Source organism: Chiloscyllium plagiosum, unplaced genomic scaffold (genome assembly GCF_037043375.1).
Source record: "Chiloscyllium plagiosum isolate Xiang-an unplaced genomic scaffold, Cpla_swu_hap1 HiC_scaffold_7, whole genome shotgun sequence".
Lineage (NCBI taxonomy): Eukaryota > Metazoa > Chordata > Chondrichthyes > Orectolobiformes > Hemiscylliidae > Chiloscyllium > Chiloscyllium plagiosum.
The window spans coordinates 66,107,587-66,131,630 of NW_028270145.1; the positions used below are offsets into that span (position 1 = coordinate 66,107,587).

At 42.5% G+C, this 24,044-nt stretch overlaps 1 protein-coding gene across 2 annotated transcripts in view; it reads left to right on the forward strand.

Moving 5' to 3' along the window:
* The window catches only part of psmd14 (proteasome 26S subunit, non-ATPase 14), a 108,599-nt gene that overhangs the window by 14,095 nt on the left and 70,460 nt on the right, over window positions 1–24,044 (forward strand). For both annotated transcript variants that reach the window (XM_043693868.2, XM_043693867.2), the window contains exon 2: window positions 12,582–12,633. In XM_043693868.2, the coding sequence (XP_043549803.1) occupies window positions 12,586–12,633 (48 nt within the window). In that variant the 5' untranslated portion in view covers window positions 12,582–12,585. The remainder of the gene's footprint in view (window positions 1–12,581; window positions 12,634–24,044) is intronic.

The window sequence follows — 24,044 nt, forward strand, 5'->3', positions numbered from 1 at the left end:
CTTGTGGTGTCTCTTCTTGATAATCCTGCCCATCTTATTTTTGTGTCATGTCTTGTTTATCCTGCAGCCTTGAATTCCAGAACCATATTATGATAAACAAGTCTGCACAATGGGATTTAGCCTCGATAAACTGGCAGGCTTAAATTCCAAATACAGCATGACACCTTCAGCGTGGTGATAGACATCTAGATTACTGTGTGAACTGGCTTTGACAAACCAGCAGTTTTGAAATTCAAACACAAAGCACTCGCTCACAAATTATTTTGGGTTTATAAATAGTGTGAGCAACATATAAAAAAGAAATTTACCACCGAATTGTCTGCTTCTGATGTATTTAATATGAAATTCTGTATGAAGCTATTATCAAAGTTGGTGGAGCAATATTTCTGGGATTGCTATCCACATAATTTTGTTTTGGCCACATTTAGCTTTGTATAGGTAGTTAGTAGTAACTTGGTAATTGTGCCTTTTAAGTTACTACGACAACAATTTTACAAGATTAATAAAATTAATTTTCAGACCATTTTGTAATGTAATGATGCAGCAATTCTACAATTTACAAATGATGTCTTATCTATGGAATTCCTTGCATGAGAAAGAAATGATTGTGTACCTGTGAACATTTTTTGTACTTTATGCAAATTGTCATAACTAGCCTTGAGGAATTTAGTTCACACCAGCTAGTTTTTTAAAATTAATATTTCAGTCTTGCTGATTTTCAATTTTAATGTCTGACTGGACACAATTTATTATCTGCTTATCATCCTAGCAATAGCTCACTTATATGAGTTTTTTTGTAAACGTTTTGTGAGATGTAAACTGCATTTCGTGACCCTTCAAGGTTTAATTTCATTGTCTGCACCTCCCATGTACACCATTTTCTTGCCATTTCCATTTTATGAACACTGGAAGTTACTGGACTTTAAAATCAAATGCAGACATGTTCTTGGACAGTTCTGTAGATCAAATAGAGAAGGAGAGTCTACACAATTGTTTTGAGTGCAGCCATGCACAGGACCCACCAAAAAGTGACATTTCAGAATGTTTGAAAATGTATTTTTCCACAGAGAGCACACAGGCTGCTTCTTTCTCCTGATGTGACAGCTGCATAGAAACAAATGGAAAGCATTTCGGCTGTAAGACTGGCAATGTAATCATTATCTAACAAATTTTCAGTTTCAGTCCTTTGGTGATACTTTTGCTTTGGGGTGATATGTTCAAACCCTTCACCCAGGTTGACACTAAATGAGGTATTCAGGAAATAATGGGTTTATGAGAGGTGCTGAGGTTTTCCAGCAAAGTTTAAGAGTGGCGATACAGTGTGTTAATTGTGATGTGTTCGATGCATTATTTGAAATGCAGTGAATAGGTTTCAATTGTGTGTGAGTTTCCCAATTTTCAGTGAAAACTCAAAAAAGTTATCCTTGGTCTATGGGATGATGAGGAAAAAGTGAGGGCTGCAGTTGCTGGAGATCAGAGCTGAAAATGTGTTGCTGGAAAAGCGCAACAGGTCAGGCAGCATCCAAGGAATAGGAGAATCGACGTTTCGGGCATAAGCCCTTCTTCAGGAATTAGGAAAGTGTGTCCAGCAGGCTAAGATAAAAGGTAGGGAGGAGGGACTTGGGGGAGGGGCTTTGGAAATGCGATAGGTGGAGGGAGGTCAAGGTGAGGGTGATAGGCCGGAGTGGGGTGGGGGCGGAGAGGTCAGGAAGAAGATTGCAGGTTAGGAAGGTGGTGCTGAGTTCGAGGGATTTGACTGAGACAAGGTGGGGGGAGGGGAAATGAGGAAACTGGTGAAATCTGAGCCCCGCCCCTCCAACCGCCACCAGGACAGAACCCCACTGGTCCTCACCGACCACCCCACCAACCTCCATGTACAACGTATCATCTGTCGTCATTTCCGCCACCTCCAAACGGACCCCACCACCAGGGATATATTTCCCTCCCCTCCCCTCCCCTATTAGCGTTCTGAAAAGACCACTCCCTCCGTGACTCCCTCGTCAGGTCCACACCCCCCACCAACCCAACCTCCACTCCCGGCACCTTCCCCTGCAACCTCAAGAAATGCAAAACTTGCGCCCACACCTCCCCCCTTACTTCCCTCCAAGGCCCCAAGGGACACTTCCATATCCGCCACAAATTCACCTGCACCTCCACACACATCATCTATTGCATCCGCTGCACCCGATGTGGCCTCCTCTGTATTGGGGAGACAGGCCGGCTACTTGCGGAACGTTTCAGAGAACACCTCTGGGACACCCGGACCAACCAACCCAACCACCCCGTAGCCCAACACTTTAACTCCCCCTCCCACTCCACCAAGGACATGCAGGTCTTTGGACTCCTCCATCGCCAGACCATGGCAACACGACGGTTGGAGGAAGAGCGCCTCATCTTCTGCCTGGGAACCCTCCAATCACAAGGGATGAACTCAGATTTCTCCAGTTTCCTCATTCCCCCCCCACCTTGTCTCAATCAAATCCCTCGAACTCAGCACCGCCTTCCTAACCTGCAATCTTCTTCCTGACCTCTCCGCCCCCACCCCACTCCAGCCTATCACCCTCACCTTGACCTTCCTCCACCTATCGCATTTCCAAAGCCCCTTCCCCCAAGTCCCTCCTCCCTACCTTTTATCTTAGCCTGCTGGACAAACTTTCCTCATTCCTGAAGAAGGGCGTATGCCTGAAACGTCGATTCTCCTGTTCCTTGGATGCTGCCTGACCTGCTGCGCTTTTCCAGCAACACATTTTCAGCTATGGGATGATGAGCCCAATTCTTCTTTTGCACACTAACATCTCTGTCTAATAGGCAGGTACCTGTAATTCTCAACTTTGACCTCTCCCCCTGCTGTTCCACCTCATCCCTCAAAACCCTTAATTTCAGTTACTTGGGCATTGTGGACCCCATATTGTGCTGACAAATTGCTTTGAACCCATGACCATAGTTCCACTGCATGTACATTTCCAACGCTATTTCATTTTCCCTTTTAGGGTGCATTGTGCTTGCTGCATTTCTTAGATAGGCTACCTTTCACAGCTATTGGCTTTTATTTACCCCTTTTAATTAGCTGGTTGTTTCCCTCTCTCTAACCTGTGGAATTATTTACATAGAGGGCTGTAATCGCTACACTAAGTATATTAAAGGCTGATGTGGACAGATTATTAATCAGTGTTTCCATCTTTTTCTCCACAACCTCAATTCCCACAGAGTTGAGGATTATCAGATTAGTCATGATATCATTGAATGATGCTGCAAACTCAATGAGCTGAATGGGCTACGTCTGCTCCTAAATTTTATGTTCTTTTCATAATCATCTGAGTCATCGACCTTTTTTAAAAGTGGCCATTATCCTTCCACACACTTGTTTATACAGCTCTTTGACCCCCTGCCTTTGAACTTCTCTATCTCCACCTTTCACACACTTTACATAGTCCAAACGCATTTTGCCTCCCATTTGCGCCTATTTTCTACAATTCAGTTGCTTGAATCTTTCCAATTAGATTTCCATTTGCACCATAGCAATAAACAGTCCTGACCAAAATCCTTGTGACGCTGCCCAACAGTATTTGATATCGTAGACCACTGTGTGTATGACTTATTTATTTTGGTTCCTTTGCTCAGCTCGGCAGAATTGATTTTGTTCTATTCTTGGGTATCCAGTTGTTAACACTTCTGTGTTGGCTTCTTTTTCCTGTCTCTACATAATTACCTCTGGAGTCTGCAGAAATATGTTGGCTTTGTTTGTTACTTCATTTTCATGCAGCTACTATTTGCAATTTGTAGTCGCCATCCAACTCTATCTCTGCATTATCTTTTTTGACTGTTCCCTTGTGTTTCTTTTCAGATTGTTTACCAATATTTGGTCACGGTCACATTTTTCCATAGTAAAAACTGAAGTTGTAATCTTGAGCCATTGCTAGATTCTGTTAAGCTTCTTAACCATGCTGAATCTGACTTTGTAATGTTGATATTTCATTCACCCACAAGTTAAGCTCCTGATCTAACATCCTCTTAAGTCTCTCAAGCTTTCTATTTCGTTTTCTGTATCGCTCATCTCCACATACCCCTTTGCTTATCAGTTAATGAAACTCACTCATATCTTTGTAACCTCAAGATTCACTACCCCAATACCTTTTAGATTGATTTGTCATCCCTCACCCTCTATAAACTTTGGTTTATTAAGAAAATCTCTGCACATATCTTATCCTACACTGATCCTATTAATCTATTTGTATTTGTTTGTTACCCTATGTTGGCTGCTGGTTTACTACCCTTCAGTTTAATGTTATAGCACTCTTGCATTTAAATCTCATTATGGCCTCACCACCTCGGAAATACAGTTTAGTGCCAGGACTTCTCCAACCTTCCTATTTCTCTGTTTCTGACCTTTCAGGTATTCTGACAAGGCTATATTCATCAGAGTTGAGAAGAAGTTGAGGGGGGGGGGGGGGTTTGGTGGGCAGGGGTTCTCACAGAACATTCTGAAAAAACGCAGGGAAGGTATTCCTGATGACTGGGGAATCCATACCCAGGGGTCAGGGTTGAAAGGATATGGGGTAGGCCATTTAGCTCTGAGATAAGGAGAAACTTCTTCACCCAGAAAATGGCCTGTGGCCTAAACCAGCCAGGTTGCGGACAAAACATTAGAAGTTTTCAAGAAGGTGTTAGACATACTACTTTGGGCTGAAGGCCTCAAAGGGCATAAGGAGAAAGTGTGAAGCAGGGGCTGAGTTGCATGATCAGCCATGATCATATTGAATGGTGGAGCAGACTTGAAGGGCTGAATGGCTTACTCTGATTTCCGATGACTTTAATTGGAAACTGTGCCTTACTGGTGTCTTGGTTCTACACTCTGCTATTCCCTGTCTGTGCAACTCCCTATCCTGTTTCAAGAGCTATGATATGTAAACATTCTGACTAAGCTTTTGGTTACCTTTGATAATACAGACCTCGACCCCGACCTCAAATTCACCTGGAAAAGCCCTCCGCTTCTTCCTTTCCCGCCGTACCGACCAGTACCCTTCCACTGACACCCTCCTTCGACTGACTGAACTGGTCCTCACCCTGAACACCCACTTCCTCCAAACGAAAGGAGTAGCCATGGGCACCCGCATGGGCCCCAGCTATGCCTGCCTCTTCATAGGATATGTGGAACAGTCCATCTTCCGCAACTACACTGGCCCCACCCCCCACCTTTTCCTCCGCTACATCGATGACTGTATCGGCGCCGCCTCGTGCTCCCACGAGGAGGTTGAACAGTTCATCCACTTCACCAACACCTTCCACCCCGACCTCAAATTCACCTGGACAGTCTCAGATTCCTCCCTCCCCTTCCTCGACCTTTCTATTTCTATCTCAGACGACCGAATCAACACGGACATCTACTATAAACCGACCGACTCTCACAGCTACCTGGACTACACCTCCTCCCACCCTGCCCCCTGTAAAAACGCCATCCCATTCTCCCAATTTCTTCGACTCCGCCACATCTGCTCCCAGGAGGACCAGTTCCAAAAACGTACAACCCAGATGGCCTCCTTCTTCAAGAACCGCAATTTCCCCCCCGACGTGGTCGACGATGCCCTCCACCGCATCTCTTCCACTTCCCGCTCCTCCGCCCTTGAGCCCCGCCCCTCCAACCGCCACCAGGACAGAACCCCACTGGTCCTCAGCTACCACCCCACCAATCTCCATGTACAGCGCATCATCCGCCGTCATTTCCGCCACCTCCAGACGGATCCCACCACCAAGGATATATTTCCCTCCCCTCCCCTATCAGCATTCCGTAAAGACTACTCCCTCCGTGACTCCCTCGTCAGATCCACACTCCCCACCAACCCAACCTCCACTCCCGGCACCTTCCCCTGCAACCGCAGGAGGTGCAAGACTTGCGCCCATACCTCCCCCCTCACCTCCCTCCAAGGCCCTAAAGGAAACTTCCATATCCGCCACAGATTCACCTGCACCTCCACACACATCATCTATTGCATCCTCTGCACCCGATGTGGCCTCCTCTATATTGGGGAGACAGGCCGCCTACTTGCGGAGCGTTTCAGAGAACACCTCTGGGACACCCGGACCAACCAACCCAACCACCCTGTGGCTCAACACTTCAACTCCCCCTCCCACTCCACCAAGGATATGCAGGTCTTTGGGCTCCTCCATCGTCAGACCACAACAACACGACGGTTGGAGAAAGAGCGCCTCATCTTCCGCCTAGGAACCCTCCAACCACAAGGGATGAACTCGGATTTCACCAGTTTCCTCATTTCCCCTCCCCCCACCTTGTCTCAGTCAAATCCATTGAATTCAGCACCGCCTTCCTAACCTGCAACCTTCTTCCTGACCTCTCCGCCCCCACCCCAGTCTGACCTAACACCCTCACATTGACCTCTTTCCACCTATCACATTTCCGACGCCCCTCCCCCAAGTCCCTCCTCCCTACCTTTTATCTTAGCCTGCTGGACAAACTTTCCTCATTCCTGAAGAAGGGCTTATGCCCGAAACGTCGATTCTCCTGTTCCCTGGATGCTGCCTGACCTGCTGCGCTTTTCCAGCAACACATTTTCAGCTTTGATAATACAGGCCCTATTGTTGGCCATCCATTTTTTTTGCCTAACTATGCTTCTGAACTGTCTCAAGGTGTTTTGGAGGATTTTTAAATATTCAAGCTGCTTTGTAAATACAAACTATTTTTATTATCCTAAAGCAACCACCACTTCCTGCCAGGGTTTCTGAGAAACTGTTCTGAGCTATTTTACTTTGTTTCGTTCTTTCCGACCAGTTTTTGGCTTTGTTCCGCTTTTCCTCAACCTTTGGTTTAATCTATGTATCCATCAAAACCCAACGAAAACTACAGGCATGGGGGAAAGCCTATTTTATTCCCTTTCCCTCTTCCTTCTCTCTTTTAGTCATTGCGGGGCGGCATGTTGGCTCAGTGGTTAGCACTGCTGCCTCACAGCATCAGTGTCCCAGATTTGATTCCAGCCCTGGGTGACTGTCTGTCTGCTCCAGTTTCCTCCCACAGTCCAAAGATGTGCAGGTCAGGTGAATTGGCCATGCTACATTGCCCATTGTGTTAGATGCATTAGTCAGAGGGAAGTGTGACTGGATGGGTTACTCTTTGGAGGGTCGGTGTGGGCTTGTTGGGCCGAAGGACCTGTTTCCACACTGCAGAGAATGTAATCTACCCTTTTATATTTGTAGGTGAGGTGAACATAAGATATACAGTCACACTGGGAAATACTCCCAACGTAAATACTGATACCATACCTATCATTTTTAGATTTAAACTGCCCTAGCATCATAAGTGATTGAGATCATTCTCGTCCTTTGTCTCTAAGGATTTCCATGTTTATCCTTACAAGGCTTGAAAAGGGCTCCTGAGTCCATTGATGAATCTTGGACAGCATTCATTGTTTTATTTACAGAACAAAATGCTTTTTAATTCCCATAGTTATAGAATATGAAATCATTTGTTTGGCAGATTGAGGTCACTGGAGAATGATAATTTCTGTATTGTGCACAACCTATGCATAGTCTTCTTTGGAATTTGCAGTGGTTTGACATCCAAAGCACTGGCACCACTTGCAGTGGATTGGCATCCTTGAGAACAGGACATGTCATGGTGTATTTCCTGTAACAGTTAGGATTTTTAAGGACTTTTTATTCTATGTCATGTGGAGTTTGAACAAGGAAACACATTTCAGAATATTTAATCAAATGTGTACATAAAACAACACAGCAAAAGAAAGATAAAATTAAGCTACATAATGACTTGAAAAATAAATTGGAAAAAAGTTTAAAATCTTCCAACAATGCCTAAAACCTGAAGAAATAAGATCCCACACTTTGAAGAGTTAAATTTCTGTACGAGGGAAGTTGTTTGGCAGTAATTAAGGCTGATTACATTATTTTAAAAAAATATTTGCTGTTCTGGTTTATTTAGTGAGCAAGTTCCCATCTTAACACACTTCAGCAATAGCAATAACATTCAAATAGTGGCTTAAACATAATAAAATATCCCAAATTAATTTGTAAGAGCATTATTAAACAGTAGGACACTGAAAGCCTCAAATTGGTGTTGGTTTAGTAGACTAGGAGTCACTTTAAAAGGAGGAAAGTGCGATAGTGATATTCCAGAATTTTGGTCCCAGGAAAGCGTTCATGTAGTTGAATGTTGAGTTGCTTGCTGAGATAATGTTTAACATAGTTAATGTTGGAGCAGGATATCTTTATGGCAGCTTTCCGAATTCCATGTTTAACTGTGTTTGCCAAAATTGTGATCTCTTACTCTGTAATAATAGAGTGCAGGTAGCATCATTTATGTTTGCTTCAAAATTCAGTAATTTCTTCATTCAGAGATGTACTCTGGATTCTCCTTTGCTGCCCTAGCTGCTTTAACATTCACAGTATAGCTAGTTTGTTTCAACCTTTATAGATGGAATTGATTGCTCTGTCCCACTGATGACTTAGCATTTGACACGGAGTGAGTGGTTCACCCTTTATCCGTCTCAGGAATTGAAATTTCTAATGTCCAAATAAATAAAAAAAATTTTTTAATAACTCCCACAATAGTATGATTATATTTTACCTAATGTTGAATACTGTCTTTAAAGTTTTTATAAGAGGACTTGAGGTATTCTGACCATCCACCTAGAACTGCAGGTGCTCAAAATAGTTCACAGTGCTAGAGTGGCACAGAACCATAGCCAGTGCAATTAAACAGAATTATTTTGCTCCAAATTAGTAAATAGCAGATTTTCAACTCTAGCCATTATGTCTCAATTTGTACTCTTACCTTAAAAATGTAAAAGTAAGATTTCCGTACATTTGAGAACCTTCAGATCTGAAGAAAGGTATTTTGACCTGAAATGTTAACTTTGCTTTCTCTCCACAATCAGGTGCCAGACCTGATGAGTTTTTTCAACAATTTCTGATTTTGTATCTGAAAACTTATGTTTATATGTACTCAGTATCCACAAAACCATATTTTGTGTTTTTGTCACACTATTGTGTCCGCTTTTTCACACTTTAAACTCCTATTTCTACATTATAATAGAAATTGCATCAGTAAACTGATCTTGCTGTGCTTGCAGTTTTTGACAATTGATCCTGGAACCCCTCAACCTGTACTGTGAAGAAATTTCTCTATTCCAATCTACTTTGTTTCTTGAATTGATGTAAATTTTATTATTTAATAATAAATGATCTTTAATATTATACTTAGATTTTATAAGGAAAGAGTATACAATTCTAAAATGAAGACAATGTTTGACTGAACGTTTAAATAGAGGGAACATGGGAAATGGAAATTTTCTTTCTCCCTTCAATGATCGCAAATCTGATTGCAAGAAGAATTAGAGCTTTTCAGAATTTGGTTTTGTAATTTTTTAGAGAAGGATATTATGGCTGTAGAACAAAGTGAGATTGTAAATGGAATTAGTGATCTTAATAGTTGAGGTCTGGGTGCTTTATACAATTTGGCAGTATTCAGTTGAGTGGGGTGAATCAGATATTGAGAAATCAGGTGCTCTTTCCAAATTTATAAGCCTCATTGCCAGGTGAGGGACCACTTGTGCCTGGGGAAGGGAGTGGAAATTTCACAATTTCTCCGTTTTGAAATTAAATATATTAAAGATTCGAGATATTTTTGCTTCATCGCTGCAAGTTTCTGTTGTAGAACTGAGGAGCATTTCGTACCTTAATCAGTGGGAGCAGGTGGGTGGTTTGGCCTTTTGAACAATAGCAGAGATTGAATAGATGTGGTCTCATCAAATAATTTCTGCTCAGTGTGTGAAATGTTTCAGGATAAAAGTGCATGTGTGTTCCTGTCTGCTCAGGAGAGATCAATGTGCAACTTTTGCTGATGGAAGAGATTTCTTCGAAATGAGGAAATAGTTGGCTGGACTTGTAGTTTGTATGGTGTTGGTAATCTGATATCTTTAGGTCTTCCACACCAAATATGCTGATTGACAAAAGTACAATACTGTGAATGCTCGAAATCTGAAAAGCAGATGATGATAGAAATACTCAGCAGGAAAAGAAAGTCAGAGAGGAGTTAACATTTCAGTTTAAGGACCATTCATCAAAACTGAAGATTTCAGCAGACTTTTTTGGTAGTTGAGTTGAGTTTTGTATGGAATTATCAGTTGGTCTTTGGCTTTAACCTAGTGCCCAGTGTGTTTAACAAATGAAAGCTCTTTTATGGGCACAAATGTGGTTTGAGTATGGTTCTGCTCTATTTAATGGCACTTCAATGATAATCACAGAATATTTTAAGAGTTGGATCTGTTTGGGTTTACCATGTACCATTATTTCAGGCCACAGTTTAAAAATAAGGGATTACTTATTGAAGATGGAATTGAGAAGGCATTTTTTTCTGAGGGATTTTTGCTTCCTTAAAAGATAGTGGAAAGATATGGAATCTTTAAGCATTTTAAGGCAGAGGTAGACAGATTTTCGATTACCAAGGGGATAAAAGTTTGTCATGATTTGCTGGAATGTAGTGTTGAGGATAAAATCACGTTCACCATGATTCTGTTGAACGGCGCAACAGACTTGAAGCGCTGAGTGTCCTTCTCTTGATTCTTGCTCTCATGTCACATTGATTAAATTAGCTTCCCTACAGTGTGTAAACAGACTTTTTGGCCCAACTAGTCCACACCGACCCCTGAAGAGCGACCTTCTGACTAATGCTCTGAACACTGAATTTAGCATGGCCAATCCACCGTTCTGCACATTTTTGGATTGTGGGAGGAAACCGGAACACCCGGAGGAAACCCACGCAAACATGGGGAGGATATGCAAACTCCACACAGTTGCCCGAGGCTGGAATTGAACCTGGGTCCCTGGCACTGTGAGGCTGCAGTGCTAACCACTGAGCCACCGTGCTGCTCTAATCATTTTCTTATCATTTACCAGAGAAGCTTTGTATTAACCACACCATTTGATATAGTAGAATGGAAGTTTGAATCTATTTTTATTCCATTTCTTTCTAATTTTCTACCTCTTTCTATTTTGAATATATAACGATTTGGAATGCTGAGATTGGGGTTTCAATGGAGTATAGAATCCCTACAATGAAGAAAGAGCCATTTGGCCTATTGAGTCTGCATTGAACTGCCGAAGAGCATCCCACCTAGAAAATAAGAATGTTGTAATCTCCAGTTGGCAAGGAACGGAGATACTGCCAAGCAGCTGGGATTGAGTCGTTGTCAAGAGTGCCTATACAGTAGAAAAATTAGCTAGTTGCAGATATGTGCCACTTGAATCCATCTTAAATACTGTGATAACTTAAAGAAACAACTATAATTAATTTACATATTACAACTATGAACTACAAGTTAACTGTCACATGTAAGATGGTTTAAATATGTGTATACCTATTGGAGGAGGAAGAGTTCAACTAACTGGCATAAAAGTTGAAAAGTTATTTTCCTAAAGTTAATATTTCTGTGCTAATGACTACACCTAAAGTTGAAAATTTAATCCATGGAAGTTTCGACTTGAGAAAATCATGTTTTATTTTGCAATCACAAAATGGCCATTTTGTGATTGTATTGAAAAGCTTGCTGTGATGCTGTTGAATGATACTGTTCATTAACAAAAGAATATCAAGAATTTTTGGGAACTAGATTGCTGCACTGTTTGTTTTGAAAATTGCTTATGTTAGACTGGTAGATAAAATAAAATTCTCAACTGATACCTCTCGTTGAGATGAAAATTGTACTAATTTAGAAAAGCCTACATTTTGGAATTTTGAAAATATTTTATAACGAAGCAGATTTGCTTGATGTAAAGATGTTCTGTGCTCAGTCTGGTCAAACTGAGGGGATTCAAAGTGGCCTTGATGATTGTCACTGTAACATATTTTAATGTGTTTAGTAATATTTGTGTGAGCAGTAAAGGTGTTTCTTTTGAGAAAATGATTTTCTAAAGAATTGTGAGAAGTCTTTTTGTACAGTACAAATTCCTTTAATGTCACTTTGAAAGCTTTTAAGACTTGTGTATCTTGAGACTCATATCTGATCACACCATCAGTTGCATGCAATATTGATGATAACTGACAAGCTGTAAGTTAATTAGCACCAAACTTACTAATTAGATGTACAATTTTTAATTTGAAAGTGACGATTTCTATTTGTGCAGACTGTACAAGTTGCCGTAATATATCTAGTATTTGAAAGAAATGCTTCAGCTAGTGGAGGTCTGCATTTTTAGTAATGTGGCAACTGCTACAGTCATAAACCCAAGTCTAATAATTAGGAATGTAATGTAAGAATAAATATTGTAACCATACAAAAGAACTTTAAGAAATAGGTTTTCAGTTTGTGAAATACTGTTATGAAATTGGGGATAACCCAATAAAAAACAAAAGCAGTGAGATTGGGTCTGTTAATTAGCAAGGAAGACAGGTTCTTGAATTAGTATGTGGTGCTAATTAACAGGAAATCTGATGTTGTGTTGTAATTACCACCAATATTTTTGACATAAGGAAAGATTGAAGGTGAATTATATAGATGATAATTGAGTTTAAAAAGTTTCTTAGATAATTACTTTTTGTGTGGTTTTGTTTTCAGAGATATGGATCGACTTTTGCGATTGGGAGGTGGTATGCCTGGGCTTGGACAGGTTAGTGTTCCCTTTTTTTTGCTACATTTTAACTATGAAGGGTCTTTGGTGGTGATAGATCAATTTCTACTGAAGTTAGTTTGAATTTATGATTTGTCCAGAACACTTGAACCTTCACATAGATTAATATAATGTGCAAACTGCATCTACTATTATTCGTGTTTGTAAACTAAACCTTTTAGAGGGTATCTCAGAATCAAGTCTATTTTTGATGCACATTGGATCAAACCCTTCATTAATTCACCAACACTAGCATCAGGCTGCTTTTGAAGTTCATATTTACCATGTACATGTGAATAATATTGCATTCCAGCAACATGATTATTCACTCTGTTAATTAGCAAATGCCCAAATCTGGAATACGTTAAATACCTACAGCTGACTTGTCTGTGAATAAATAGAACATTGCACTGTTCATGGTGTGTTACTTTTATTCTTTAATTTTAACAAAAGACTTTAAACTCCTGTAGCTATTGAGTTGTGGATCTTACACCACAACAATTTATTATCACAGTGAATGTATTCACTGCTGGTAATTTTCATTATTTACTGACTACCGATTTTGATATTACATTTTTTTATCATGCATCATGATATTGACTTATTTTGATATGCATACAAAATGTAAACAATCTGAACATATGTGCCGGAGGGAAAAGCCAAGCTATGCAGTTTAAACATATGCACTGGTATGGTTTTTGTTGTGGATATATTTATTCAATAGCTGTTTATTCTGAGGTTTTGTTTAAATTTTGTGGCTTGGTCAAAATTTTGTTTACTGTTTCTCAATTTTTCTCTAAATTGTGTTTCTATTTGAAATGGAGGGCGAAATTGGGATCGGTTGAACTTGGTGGCTAATTAAGAACAAACTAACAGAAGATTCAATTTGAGAAAGATGTGTGCGATTCAATTTATATTGTTGCTTAGGACAGTTAGTTTGCAGTCTTCTGAGGCATGTGATTGCTCTGTTTATTTACCCATTTGTTATTTCATAAATCTGTTGGGACGTTTTTCGCTATACCACAGATGGTGAAAGATTTATTTTGCTGTTTCCCAAAATCCAGTAACATTGTGCACAAATGGAAGATTGTCTGTTCACGTGTGGGCTTATGTATGGCAGATACTGGACAGTTAAAAACATATATCCTAAGTTATGGGGAATGGAGGTTTCACCTGTAAGAATTGTTTAAGATATTTAACTAAGTAAGACAGTGATCAAAAATTGTGAAAATGTAATGGGAAGGCATTACATTCAGTACAGTGAAATGCTGTACTCATTGATGCTGATACCACGCCTTGGGATACATAAAAAAAATTGTAACCAACCAATCCCATTTTCTAATGGGGGACAATCTATATACTATTTAGATTTTGAGATCAAGGGATTGTAATTTGTTAAAGGAGGTTTTTGTCCTCCTTAGGATCTTAATCTCTTTCAGAAATACCTCAATTACATAGTTTTTCTTCCCCTTTTAAAAAATTCCATTCTTAAAGGTCCATATAAAATTTCAAAGTGTATTTGGTTTCTCAGCTTTGTTGTAGAAAACAAACTGAGCATTTAAGGGTTAAGGATGCCTGAAATAATTCATTTCCACTTTAATGACCTAGCCTTGCTGGGCTAGGACGACAGGGAACATGCTCCTGACTTGTACAGCATTTGCCAATTAACACCTCCTATAACAGGTTGCCTCAGCTCATCATTGAACGAAGGACAGCAGAAGTAGTTTACATTCAGCTGACATTAAGCCAGCCTGTTTTTCCGATTTCTGATTTGCTTACCTAAATGGCAGTTTTAATGTTGACTTATACCGAATAATAATTGTTTGTGAAAATGGTTTGTAATTAGAATAATCTAGCCTAGAACTAAAATTTCTTTAAATTTTGCTTATGCTACAGGTTTATGGAGCAAATAATGGGGGAGATGTATTTAGTTTATAAAACTGCATTTCATCGTGGTTTCAATTAAATTTAAGATGCTTTGCATTAAAAACAATTGTGGTTGCAATGCACTTGTTTTGCAATCCCAAAATTTGTTGCATTTCAAGTAATTGTTACATTTAGGTTCCATTTGCATCTTGCCTATTAAACTCTTCAAGACCTACAGTGCAGTGATATTGTACTGGGAATCATGTTTGTTAGCAAGAAAATAATCAATTGGCAGAAGCAAAAAAAGTATGGAAAATGTAAAACATGAACTGGGATAATCGTAAATGATAAGACTGTGCTTTCACTATCAATGCATGCTACCCTACAAAAGTAAACAAATGCATTATTACAATTGCATGCCATTTATACCACTACTAAAATTGCTGATCAGCTGTGATCGCACTAGATCGAACATGCATTAAATGATGCAAATTTTTGAATCACAATTTCAAATCTGTCACTGAGGCAGTATTGTAAGAGGTATCTTTAATTTGTGGAATATTTAATATTACCAGTTAACAATTAAATAGATTCTTTACATTAAAAACAGAGAATAGGTGAAACAGCTATGCACAGAATTGTGAAACATCAGTTCACTTCAATGGTTAGTGGTTGATGCAAAAGCTGTCAACATCCTAGATGAGACAAATACATAACTGAGTTAGATGCCAAGTATGTGTCAGTATTCAGTCATGTATGTTATAAATTTGCACACATTATAGACAAGAATACGTCATGGTGGAAGTTATCATGCATCAGTCACAGAAAATGTACCTATTTTTGATACAGGTGGAAATCTAATTCATAACGGAATTAATCACAGGGCTATGTTTTGTGTATTGACAAAAACACATTTCTATGTGTATAATCTTTTTCACCATTGCTATTACTTATTTGTTGTTTCAACTAGTTATTATTCCCTCTTGATCATTGTTGTAATAAATGTCGGATCTCCCCCCGATGTGGATATTGTCAGAGACAATGGGAAAATAAGAATAGCTTTCCGAGCACTAAACAACGTTCGACCAAAAATTAATCTATAGTTACGATGTGTCTGGCAAGGTTTAGCTGAGGTTTTTCAATTGAGAATTCAAAAGGTGGATTTTACAGCTGGCTTCTGATACTGAATTCAAGTTTTAAATCAAGAAAAATACATTTGGAAGTTTTGAGTGATCAACACTTAAAGCTGCTACTAGTTAAATGTCAAATGAATTTTACGTAATAAAGTTGTATGCAGTCAAGACAATTGGAACTTCTGTTTGTTTAACCCACTGGTGATTTAAAACATATTTAATAAAGTGGTGCAGTCGGACTGATTAAGTAAATCAAAGTCCTTCATTTGTTTTCAAAGTTTGAATATATTTAGGACTTTCTTGCATTGAATTTAGTTGAAATATTTTGGTTAAATTTCAAAGGTTATCCTCATCTCAGTGATAACACTGCTGCCTCTAAGATGGTTGCACATTGAAACCATTGTGCTGAGAGAGCCCTAGTGTTGAAGGTGCCATCATAGGATCTGGTTTTAAAATTGCATCTAACCATCACTGGCTGTAAAGTATCTCGCAGCACTGTTTGTAAAAGGAGAGTTCTGGAATCCTGCCTGATAATTGTCCACTGACCAAGGTCATAAAAATATGTAATTGTTAATTGCATTGCTGATCAGTGGGTTTTTTTCTGTTTGCAGATTGTTGTTGTGTTGACAACAGTGCCCTTTAACAGGTTTCATTGGCTTTAAAAAGATTTGGGACACCCTAAGCTGAGGAAAGGCACCACATGTTGAAGATGAACAAAACTCCTAGATATTTGCAGCGCAGAAGGATATTTGGCCCATTGTGTCTATGCTGGTCGACAAGAATTCGGCTTTTTCCAGCTTTTGGCCATAGCCTTTGAGGCTATGAGAATTTTTGACTCAACCATCCTTTCAGGCAGAGTTTCAGACTCCTGACACCCATTGAGTTGAAAACAAATCTACTCACTTCTCCCCATAGTTCTTTATCTGTATCTTAATTCTGTGCGCCTGGTTATTGATGTCTCTACTGATGGAAAAAGATGACTACTTATCTACCCTTTCAAAGCCCTCATTACCTTATATACCTTTCAACCTTGCATATTATAAAGGAGCAGACGAAAAGTTTTGCTTCTCCCTAATTTACCAATGATCTGTAGTTGGCTTTAGTTCACACTTAATCTGGTTATTTGCTGTTTTTTTTTGTGCTTATGGCTCTTAGTTATACAAAATCCTGGGCTACCCATTTTTAAAATTGCAAGTAGATTTTAATACGCTAGTTATGTAACATTAGAACTGTGGTACATGAATGAATTACTGTCTGTTATGTTTCTACTGCCCTACTTCCACACAAATAAAAGGACTTCTACTAGTGCATACATTTTTCTTTTTTCACAACTTCTGTCATCACAATCTTGCACCAGCTTCTGACTGTAGCATTTACTTCAACTAAAATAAATAGTGTCAATGTACTGTGTAGCACAAAGTGACACTTCAGTACATGTTTAATCAGGTATTTTATTAACATAGAATAGAATCGGCTAAATAATTGATACCGGTTCACACCATGGAAAAGGTGGAGTAATCTAACTAATAGTGTTAATAAATTTGCTAAAAGGACTGAGCAGATAACACTTTGAGGTGTTAGCTTTATGCTGTTATAATGGCAAAAGCCTTTTTTAACACTTTGTCAACAAGAGCAGCCCAAGTGAAACTGGAGGTTTATATGGGTTCACATATTACTGTAACTGAAATAAAGATGATACTTGGGACAGATACCACCTAGCTCTGATAGAATGTTATTTTCAATGAAATCATTTTGTTTCCAACAGTTGTACATTTTGCATGCTTTCAAATCTATGGCCTTAATTGTGACATTGCCATAATACTGCTCCATAAGTGTGAGAGTGGATTTTGGCTGTAATGATGAAGGCAAGCCTAGAATCAGTTACCTATCTTTTCATTTACTCAATGTGTGTATTGCTGATGACCCCCACTTTTGTTACCCTTAAAAGGTCAGCTGCTTTCTTGAACAGTTACTGACCATGTTATGTAGGTACAATCACATTGCTGTTTGAAAAGAAGTTTTAGGTTTCTGAACTAGAGACAGTGAAAGGTGAGGTAATATAGAAACATGTCAGGATATGATGATTCACTAGGATGGGAACTTTCAGGTGAATGTATTTTCAAGGATCTGCTGCTGTTGTTCTTCCAGGTGACAAAGATCACCTATTCGGAAGGTCATCTCAAAGAAATCTTAGCAAGTATTGAAGTGCATCTTGTAAATAGAACATATTTGCATTTGACTGCTATTATGGTACTGGGGTTGAGGGGTGCAACTTTGTAAGGTGATGAATTAGCATTGACCAAGTGGGCTGATTTGCCCTGGATGGTGTCAAGCTTCTTGAGTGTTCACGCAGGAAAATGAAGAATGTTCCATCCCTCTTGACATCTGCCTTGTAGATGGTGAACAGGCTTTGAAGAGTCAGGAGTTGAGTTAGCTACCAACGAATTACTAGTGTCTGACCTCTGCTTGTAAGTACAGAATTTATATGGCTGGTCCGGTTCTACTTTTGATCAATGGCAACCCAGCAAAGTGGATGTCCGTTAAGATGTTGAAAGGCAAGAGGAGATGGTTAGATTCTCATGTTGGGACCATCCATTGCTTGACACTTGTGTGACACAAATTTATACACTCCTTATTAACCCAAGACTGAATGTTGTGCAGTTCTAGCTATATGGAGGTACTGATTGTTCCAGTATCAAAGGAATGGCACTGAACAGTATGTCATTATGAACAAACGTTGCTACTATTGAGGAAGGGTCCTTGATAAAGCTGAATGAAGGTTGTGCTGAGGGATACTATCTGAGGAACTCTTACAGGGATGATCTGGGTTAACCTCCAACACTGCAATCTTTGTGCTTGATATGACGAACCAGTTTAGAGTTTCCTGAGTGCACTTGGTACCACACTTTGCCAAATGCTGTCACCATGTTAAGGGCAGTAGCTGTCACCCCACTTCTGAATTCCCACACAATGTTCATCTTTCGACCAAGACTATAATGAGATCTGGAGCCAGCTGCTTTTGGAGGAATCCAAACTGGGTGTCAACGAACAGGTTATTTTTGACAAGTACTATTTGGTAGTAGTATTACTGATCTATCACCACTTGAAGTTTGTATCACTGACAACTTTGTCACCGTGATGATGATTGAGAGTAGACTGAACAGTAATTGGCTATATTTAATTTGTCTGGTTTCTTGTGTACAAGATGTAATTATGCAGTCTTTCACATTGGTGGCTGGGTGCCAGTGTTGTAGCTGTACTAGAACAACTGGTGTGATTAGTTCTGGAACACAACAGCACACGTGTTGTCAGGGCCCTTAGCCTTTGCTGTATTCAGTGCTTTTTGTTGAAATTGGCATTTGTGGAGTGTGCTCCTCCTGTTTAGTTTCACTGACTCCCCCATTCACGACTGGCAGGACTGCAGAGCTTTGAAATAATCTGTTAATTGTGGGATTGATTGGCTCTGTCCATTGCCTACTGCTTTTGCTGTTTAGAATATATTTTGACCACGTTTGCAGCTTTCCCAGGTTGGCACCTCATTTTTTCAGTATACCAGGTACTGCTCCTGGAATGTTACTCTCCTTATTGAGCCAGTGTTGATCCCCTGCCTGATGTAACGCTAGAGTGAGAGATATGTAGGGCCTTGTATTCAACAACAATCTGTACTTTATAAGTCTGCTATTGCTAATGGCTCTCGGTGCCTCACTGATGCTGAGTTTTGAGCTTATAGATCTGTTTGGAATCTACCCCATTTAGCACAGTCATTGTACTACACCACATGATTATGAATATCCTTACATTGTAGACATTATCTTCTTTACAGAACATTGCAAAAGATACAGGTGCAGTTGGTAGTTTAAGGGTAAAATCAAGTAGATTTTCCCCTTTTTGGTTTTGCATCCACTGCATGCCTAGTCTAGCAGACATATTGGTCAATTCTTTTAAGTAGTGGTGCTACCAGCTAATCTTGTTGATGGACTTTTTGTTCTGCACTCAGAGTACATTCCTGCTACCCTCAACATCTTTAGTGTGCTGGTAACAGAATCAGTGGTTTTACAGTGCATTTGACCACTGACTGTGCACAAGGTTTTCAAATGAGCATCACGACCTACTGCCTACCTTACCGCGCCCACCCCAGCCCTCCTCGCCCCACCCAGCCCACCTCGCCCCAACAACCAACCAACCCACCCACCACCCAACCACACACCCACCCACCCACCAGCCACCCAACCCCCGCACCCCACCTACCCCCACCCACGCCTACCCCGCCCACCCCCCACCCCGGCCGACCCCCCACCCCGGCCGACCCCCCACCCCGGCCGACCCCCCACCCCGGCCGACCCCCCCCACCCCGCCGACCCCCCCCACCCCGCCGACCCCCCCACCCCGCCGACCCCCCACCCCGCCGACCCCCCTCCACCCCAACTACCCCTGCCCACCCACCCCCCCAACCCATCTACCCCCGCCCACCCACCCCCCCACCCCATCTACCCCCGCCCACCCACCCCCCACCCCTTCTACCCCCGCCCACCCACCCCCCACCCCTTCTACCCCCGCCCACCCACCCCCCACCCCTTCTACCCCCGCCCACCAACCCCCCACCCCTTCTACCCCCGCCCACCCACCCCCCCACCCCATCTACCCCCCACCCACCCACCCCGCCCACCCACCCACCCCGCCCACCCCATCTACCCCCGCCCACCCACCCACCCCGCCCACCCCATCTACCCCCGCCCACCCCATCTGCCCCCGCCCACCCACCCACCCCCCCCACCCCATCTACCCCCGCCCACCCACCCACCCCCCCCACCCCAACTACCCCCGCCCACCCACCCACCCCCCCCACCCCATCTACCCCCGCCCACCCACCCCCCCCACCCCATCTACCCCCGCCCACCCACCCCCCCCACCCCATCTACCCCCGCCCACCCACCCCCCCCACCCCATCTACCCCCGCCCACCCACCCCCCCCACCCCATCTACCCCCGCCCACCCACCCCCCCCACCCCATCTACCCCCGCCCACCCACCCCCCCCCACCCCATCTACCCCCGCCCACCCACCCCCCCCCACCCCATCTACCCCCGCCCACCCACCCCCCCACCCCATCTACCCCCGCCCACCCACCCCCCCCACCCCATCTACCCCCGCCCACCCACCCCCCCCACCCCATCTACCCCCGCCCACCCACCCCCCCCACCCCATCTACCCCCGCCCACCCACCCCCCCCACCCCATCTACCCCCGCCCACCCACCCCCCCCACCCCATCTACCCCCGCCCACCCACCCCCCCCACCCCATCTACCCCCGCCCACCCACCCCCCCCACCCCATCTACCCCCGCCCACCCACCCCCCCACCCCATCTACCCCCGCCCACCCACCCCCCCCACCCCCCCACCCCCCCCACCCCATCTACCCCCGCCCACCCACCCCCCCACCCCCCCACCCCATCTACCCCCGCCCACCCACCCCCCCCCACCCCATCTACCTCCGCACCCCCACCCCCCCCACCCCATCTACCCCCGCCCACCCCCCCACCCCCCCACCCCATCTACCTCCGCACCCCCACCCCCCCCACCCCATCTACCCCCGCCCACCCCCCCACCCCCCCACCCCATCTACCCCCGCCCACCCCCCCACCCCCCCACCCCATCTACCCCCGCCCACCCCCCCACCCCCCCACCCCATCTACCCCCGCCCACCCCCGCCCACCCCCCCACCCCCCCAACCCCCCACCCGCCCAACCCCCCCACCCCATCTACCCCCGCCCACCCACCCCCCCCACCCCATCTACCCCTGCCCACCCACCCCCCCCACCCCATCTACCCCCCCCCACCCACCCCCCCCCACCCCATCTAATGAGGCACATTTAGTAACTGATGCAAGAAAATATCCTCATAGAAGCAGTGACCGTAACATGTTAGAATTCAGGTAAGGTAAAAATTCCTGATGAAGGGCTTTTGCCCGAAACGTCGATTTTACTGCTCCTTGGATGCTGCCTGACCTGCTGTGCTTTTCCAGCACCACTCTAATCTAGACGATGGTAGAATTCAGCCAGCTTGAGAGAGAGGAACTTGGGTCAGAAACAATTGTGCTAAGCTTAAATAAACCTAATTTCCAAGAATGAGGGCAGAGCTGGCTGGAGTGGACTGGGGAAGGAGTTTAGCATCAAAGATAGTTAAGGAACAATGGCAGATGTCTAAGAAAATATATGGCTCATGGGAAAGACATTCTGGTGACAAACCATGATTCTAGGAATGGGATAAATGCTGACTCATAATGCCAGGGACCTGGGTTCGACATTCGGGCGATTATGTGGAGTTTTCACATTCATCCCGTGTTAGCGTGGGTTTCCTCCACAGTCCAGAGATGTGCAGGTTAAGTGCATTGACCATACTAAATTTCCCATTCTGTCTTCGGATGTTCAGACTAGGTGGATGAGCCATGGAAAGAAATGCAGGGTTACAAGAATAGGTAGGGGACTGGGTCCAGGTGGGATGCTCTTCGGAGGGTTAGTGCAGACTCGATGGACTGAATGGCCTCTTTCTACACTGAAGTGAGTCTGTGAACATCAGCCATGATTAACCAGGAAAGTTAAGGATAACGAGGTGCCAAAATTTAGTAGTAATGCTGAAGGTTGGGAAAGGTTTTTAAAAAAAAAACAAAAAAATGGAAACAAAGTTTTGAGGGTACAGTTGAGAGTAATATCAAGAAGGATAGCAAAGGTTCCATAAAAATATGAAAAGAGAGAAGACCATGTGAACATGGTCTTTGTAATGAATGGAGCTGGGGAAAATAATGGTAAACCAGGAAGTGGCAGAGGAGTTGAGTCAATTACTTCCATTAGGCTTCAGAGAACCCAAATAGCATTCCAAAATTACTAAATATTCATGGGGCAAAAATAAGAGAGGAAATAAATCTAAAACTATCACTGGGAAGAAAGTGCAAGAAAAACTAATGGGGCCAAAGACTAATAAATTCCCTGGGCAGGATGAGGTGCATCATCAGATATTAAAGGAAGTAGCTAAAGCGATAGCGGATGGATTGGTAGTAATCTTTAGAAACTGAAGAAGTCCCGAAGCATTTGAAAACTACCAGTGTGTAACAACTTTTTATTTAAGAGAAAAAGGAGACAAAAATTAGGTAATTACAGGGTATTTGGCTTAACATCTATTATTGAGAAAATGTTAGAATCTGTTATTCCAATCAATGCCTCCAAAACAAAAATGCTTCAGGAAAAGAGAAATAAAAAAAATTGCAGAGATTAGTTTTATGAAATAATAAGAAAAAACACTTTATGCCAGTGAGTTATTCTTGAAGGTAAAATGATAATCAGAGGATGTTCTGGAATCTGTATTTTCTAGCGCATGTGGTCAAATCACAAATTATGGACTGTTGTCTCTGAATTCTTATAGACAAAGCTTGCTCAGGAAGTACAATCTTGATGTTCCTTCAATCAGTCTTTCAAAAAAAAAGCAATTGGTTTTCACCCTGAATTGTTTTGAAGTGTTTCCTTTTCAGAAATTAGCAAAATCAACTGGGTAGCTTGTTCTTCGTAAGCTTTCTGCCACTTCAGCTGGGTCTGAGTAGATGACACTCCAATGCAGCTGGTTGTTAAGCTATCCCTCCACAAACTCCACTTGTTCTTAACAGCCTTTCTTCCAAATTATTCTCTAACTTCTCTAAACCAGTCACCGACTGTTCAAAACACTCCAATCAGGGTTTACAGCTTAGTAAGCAATAGTTATCAGTCATGTAATTTCTAGGAAACTTGACTTAAAAATCTCCAATGTTCACATTAAACATGCAATGGTCTTTATTCTAGAGCTCACTCCAAGTATGCACAGACAATATGAAATAAATTCAATTTTCCACAATTCTTCAAAACCTAAATCCTTCAGGCAATACTTAATATAAAGCACAATTGTCGCACCACTCACTGGGAAGTGACAGCTACAGGACCTTCTTAACTGTCAGTCAGGAGGCATATGATCAAGAAGTATGGCTATGCCATTCAGTCCTTGCAGCCTGCTCTGCCATGTTATAAGACTGCAGCTATCTAATTGTCACATCATTCACATTCTCACCTACTCCTTTTAATCTTTCACTTCCTTGCTTACTAAGAATCCACCCACCTCTGCCTTAAAAATATTCAAAGACTCTGCTTACACTGCCTTTTCAGGAAGCGTTTCAAAGGTTCAAGTCCACTGAGAATTTTCTTTGTCTCATTCTGTTCTATAAGTGGTGAATCCTAGTTCCCACCAGTGGAAACATTTTCTCATCTACCCTGTCGAAACAGCTCATGCTTTAGTCAATTTGCCTCTTACTCTTCAGTAGATACAAGCCTGGCCTGTCCAAACTTTCCTCATAAGACAACCTGTCCAGTCTAGATGGTAATGTGTTAAACCACTT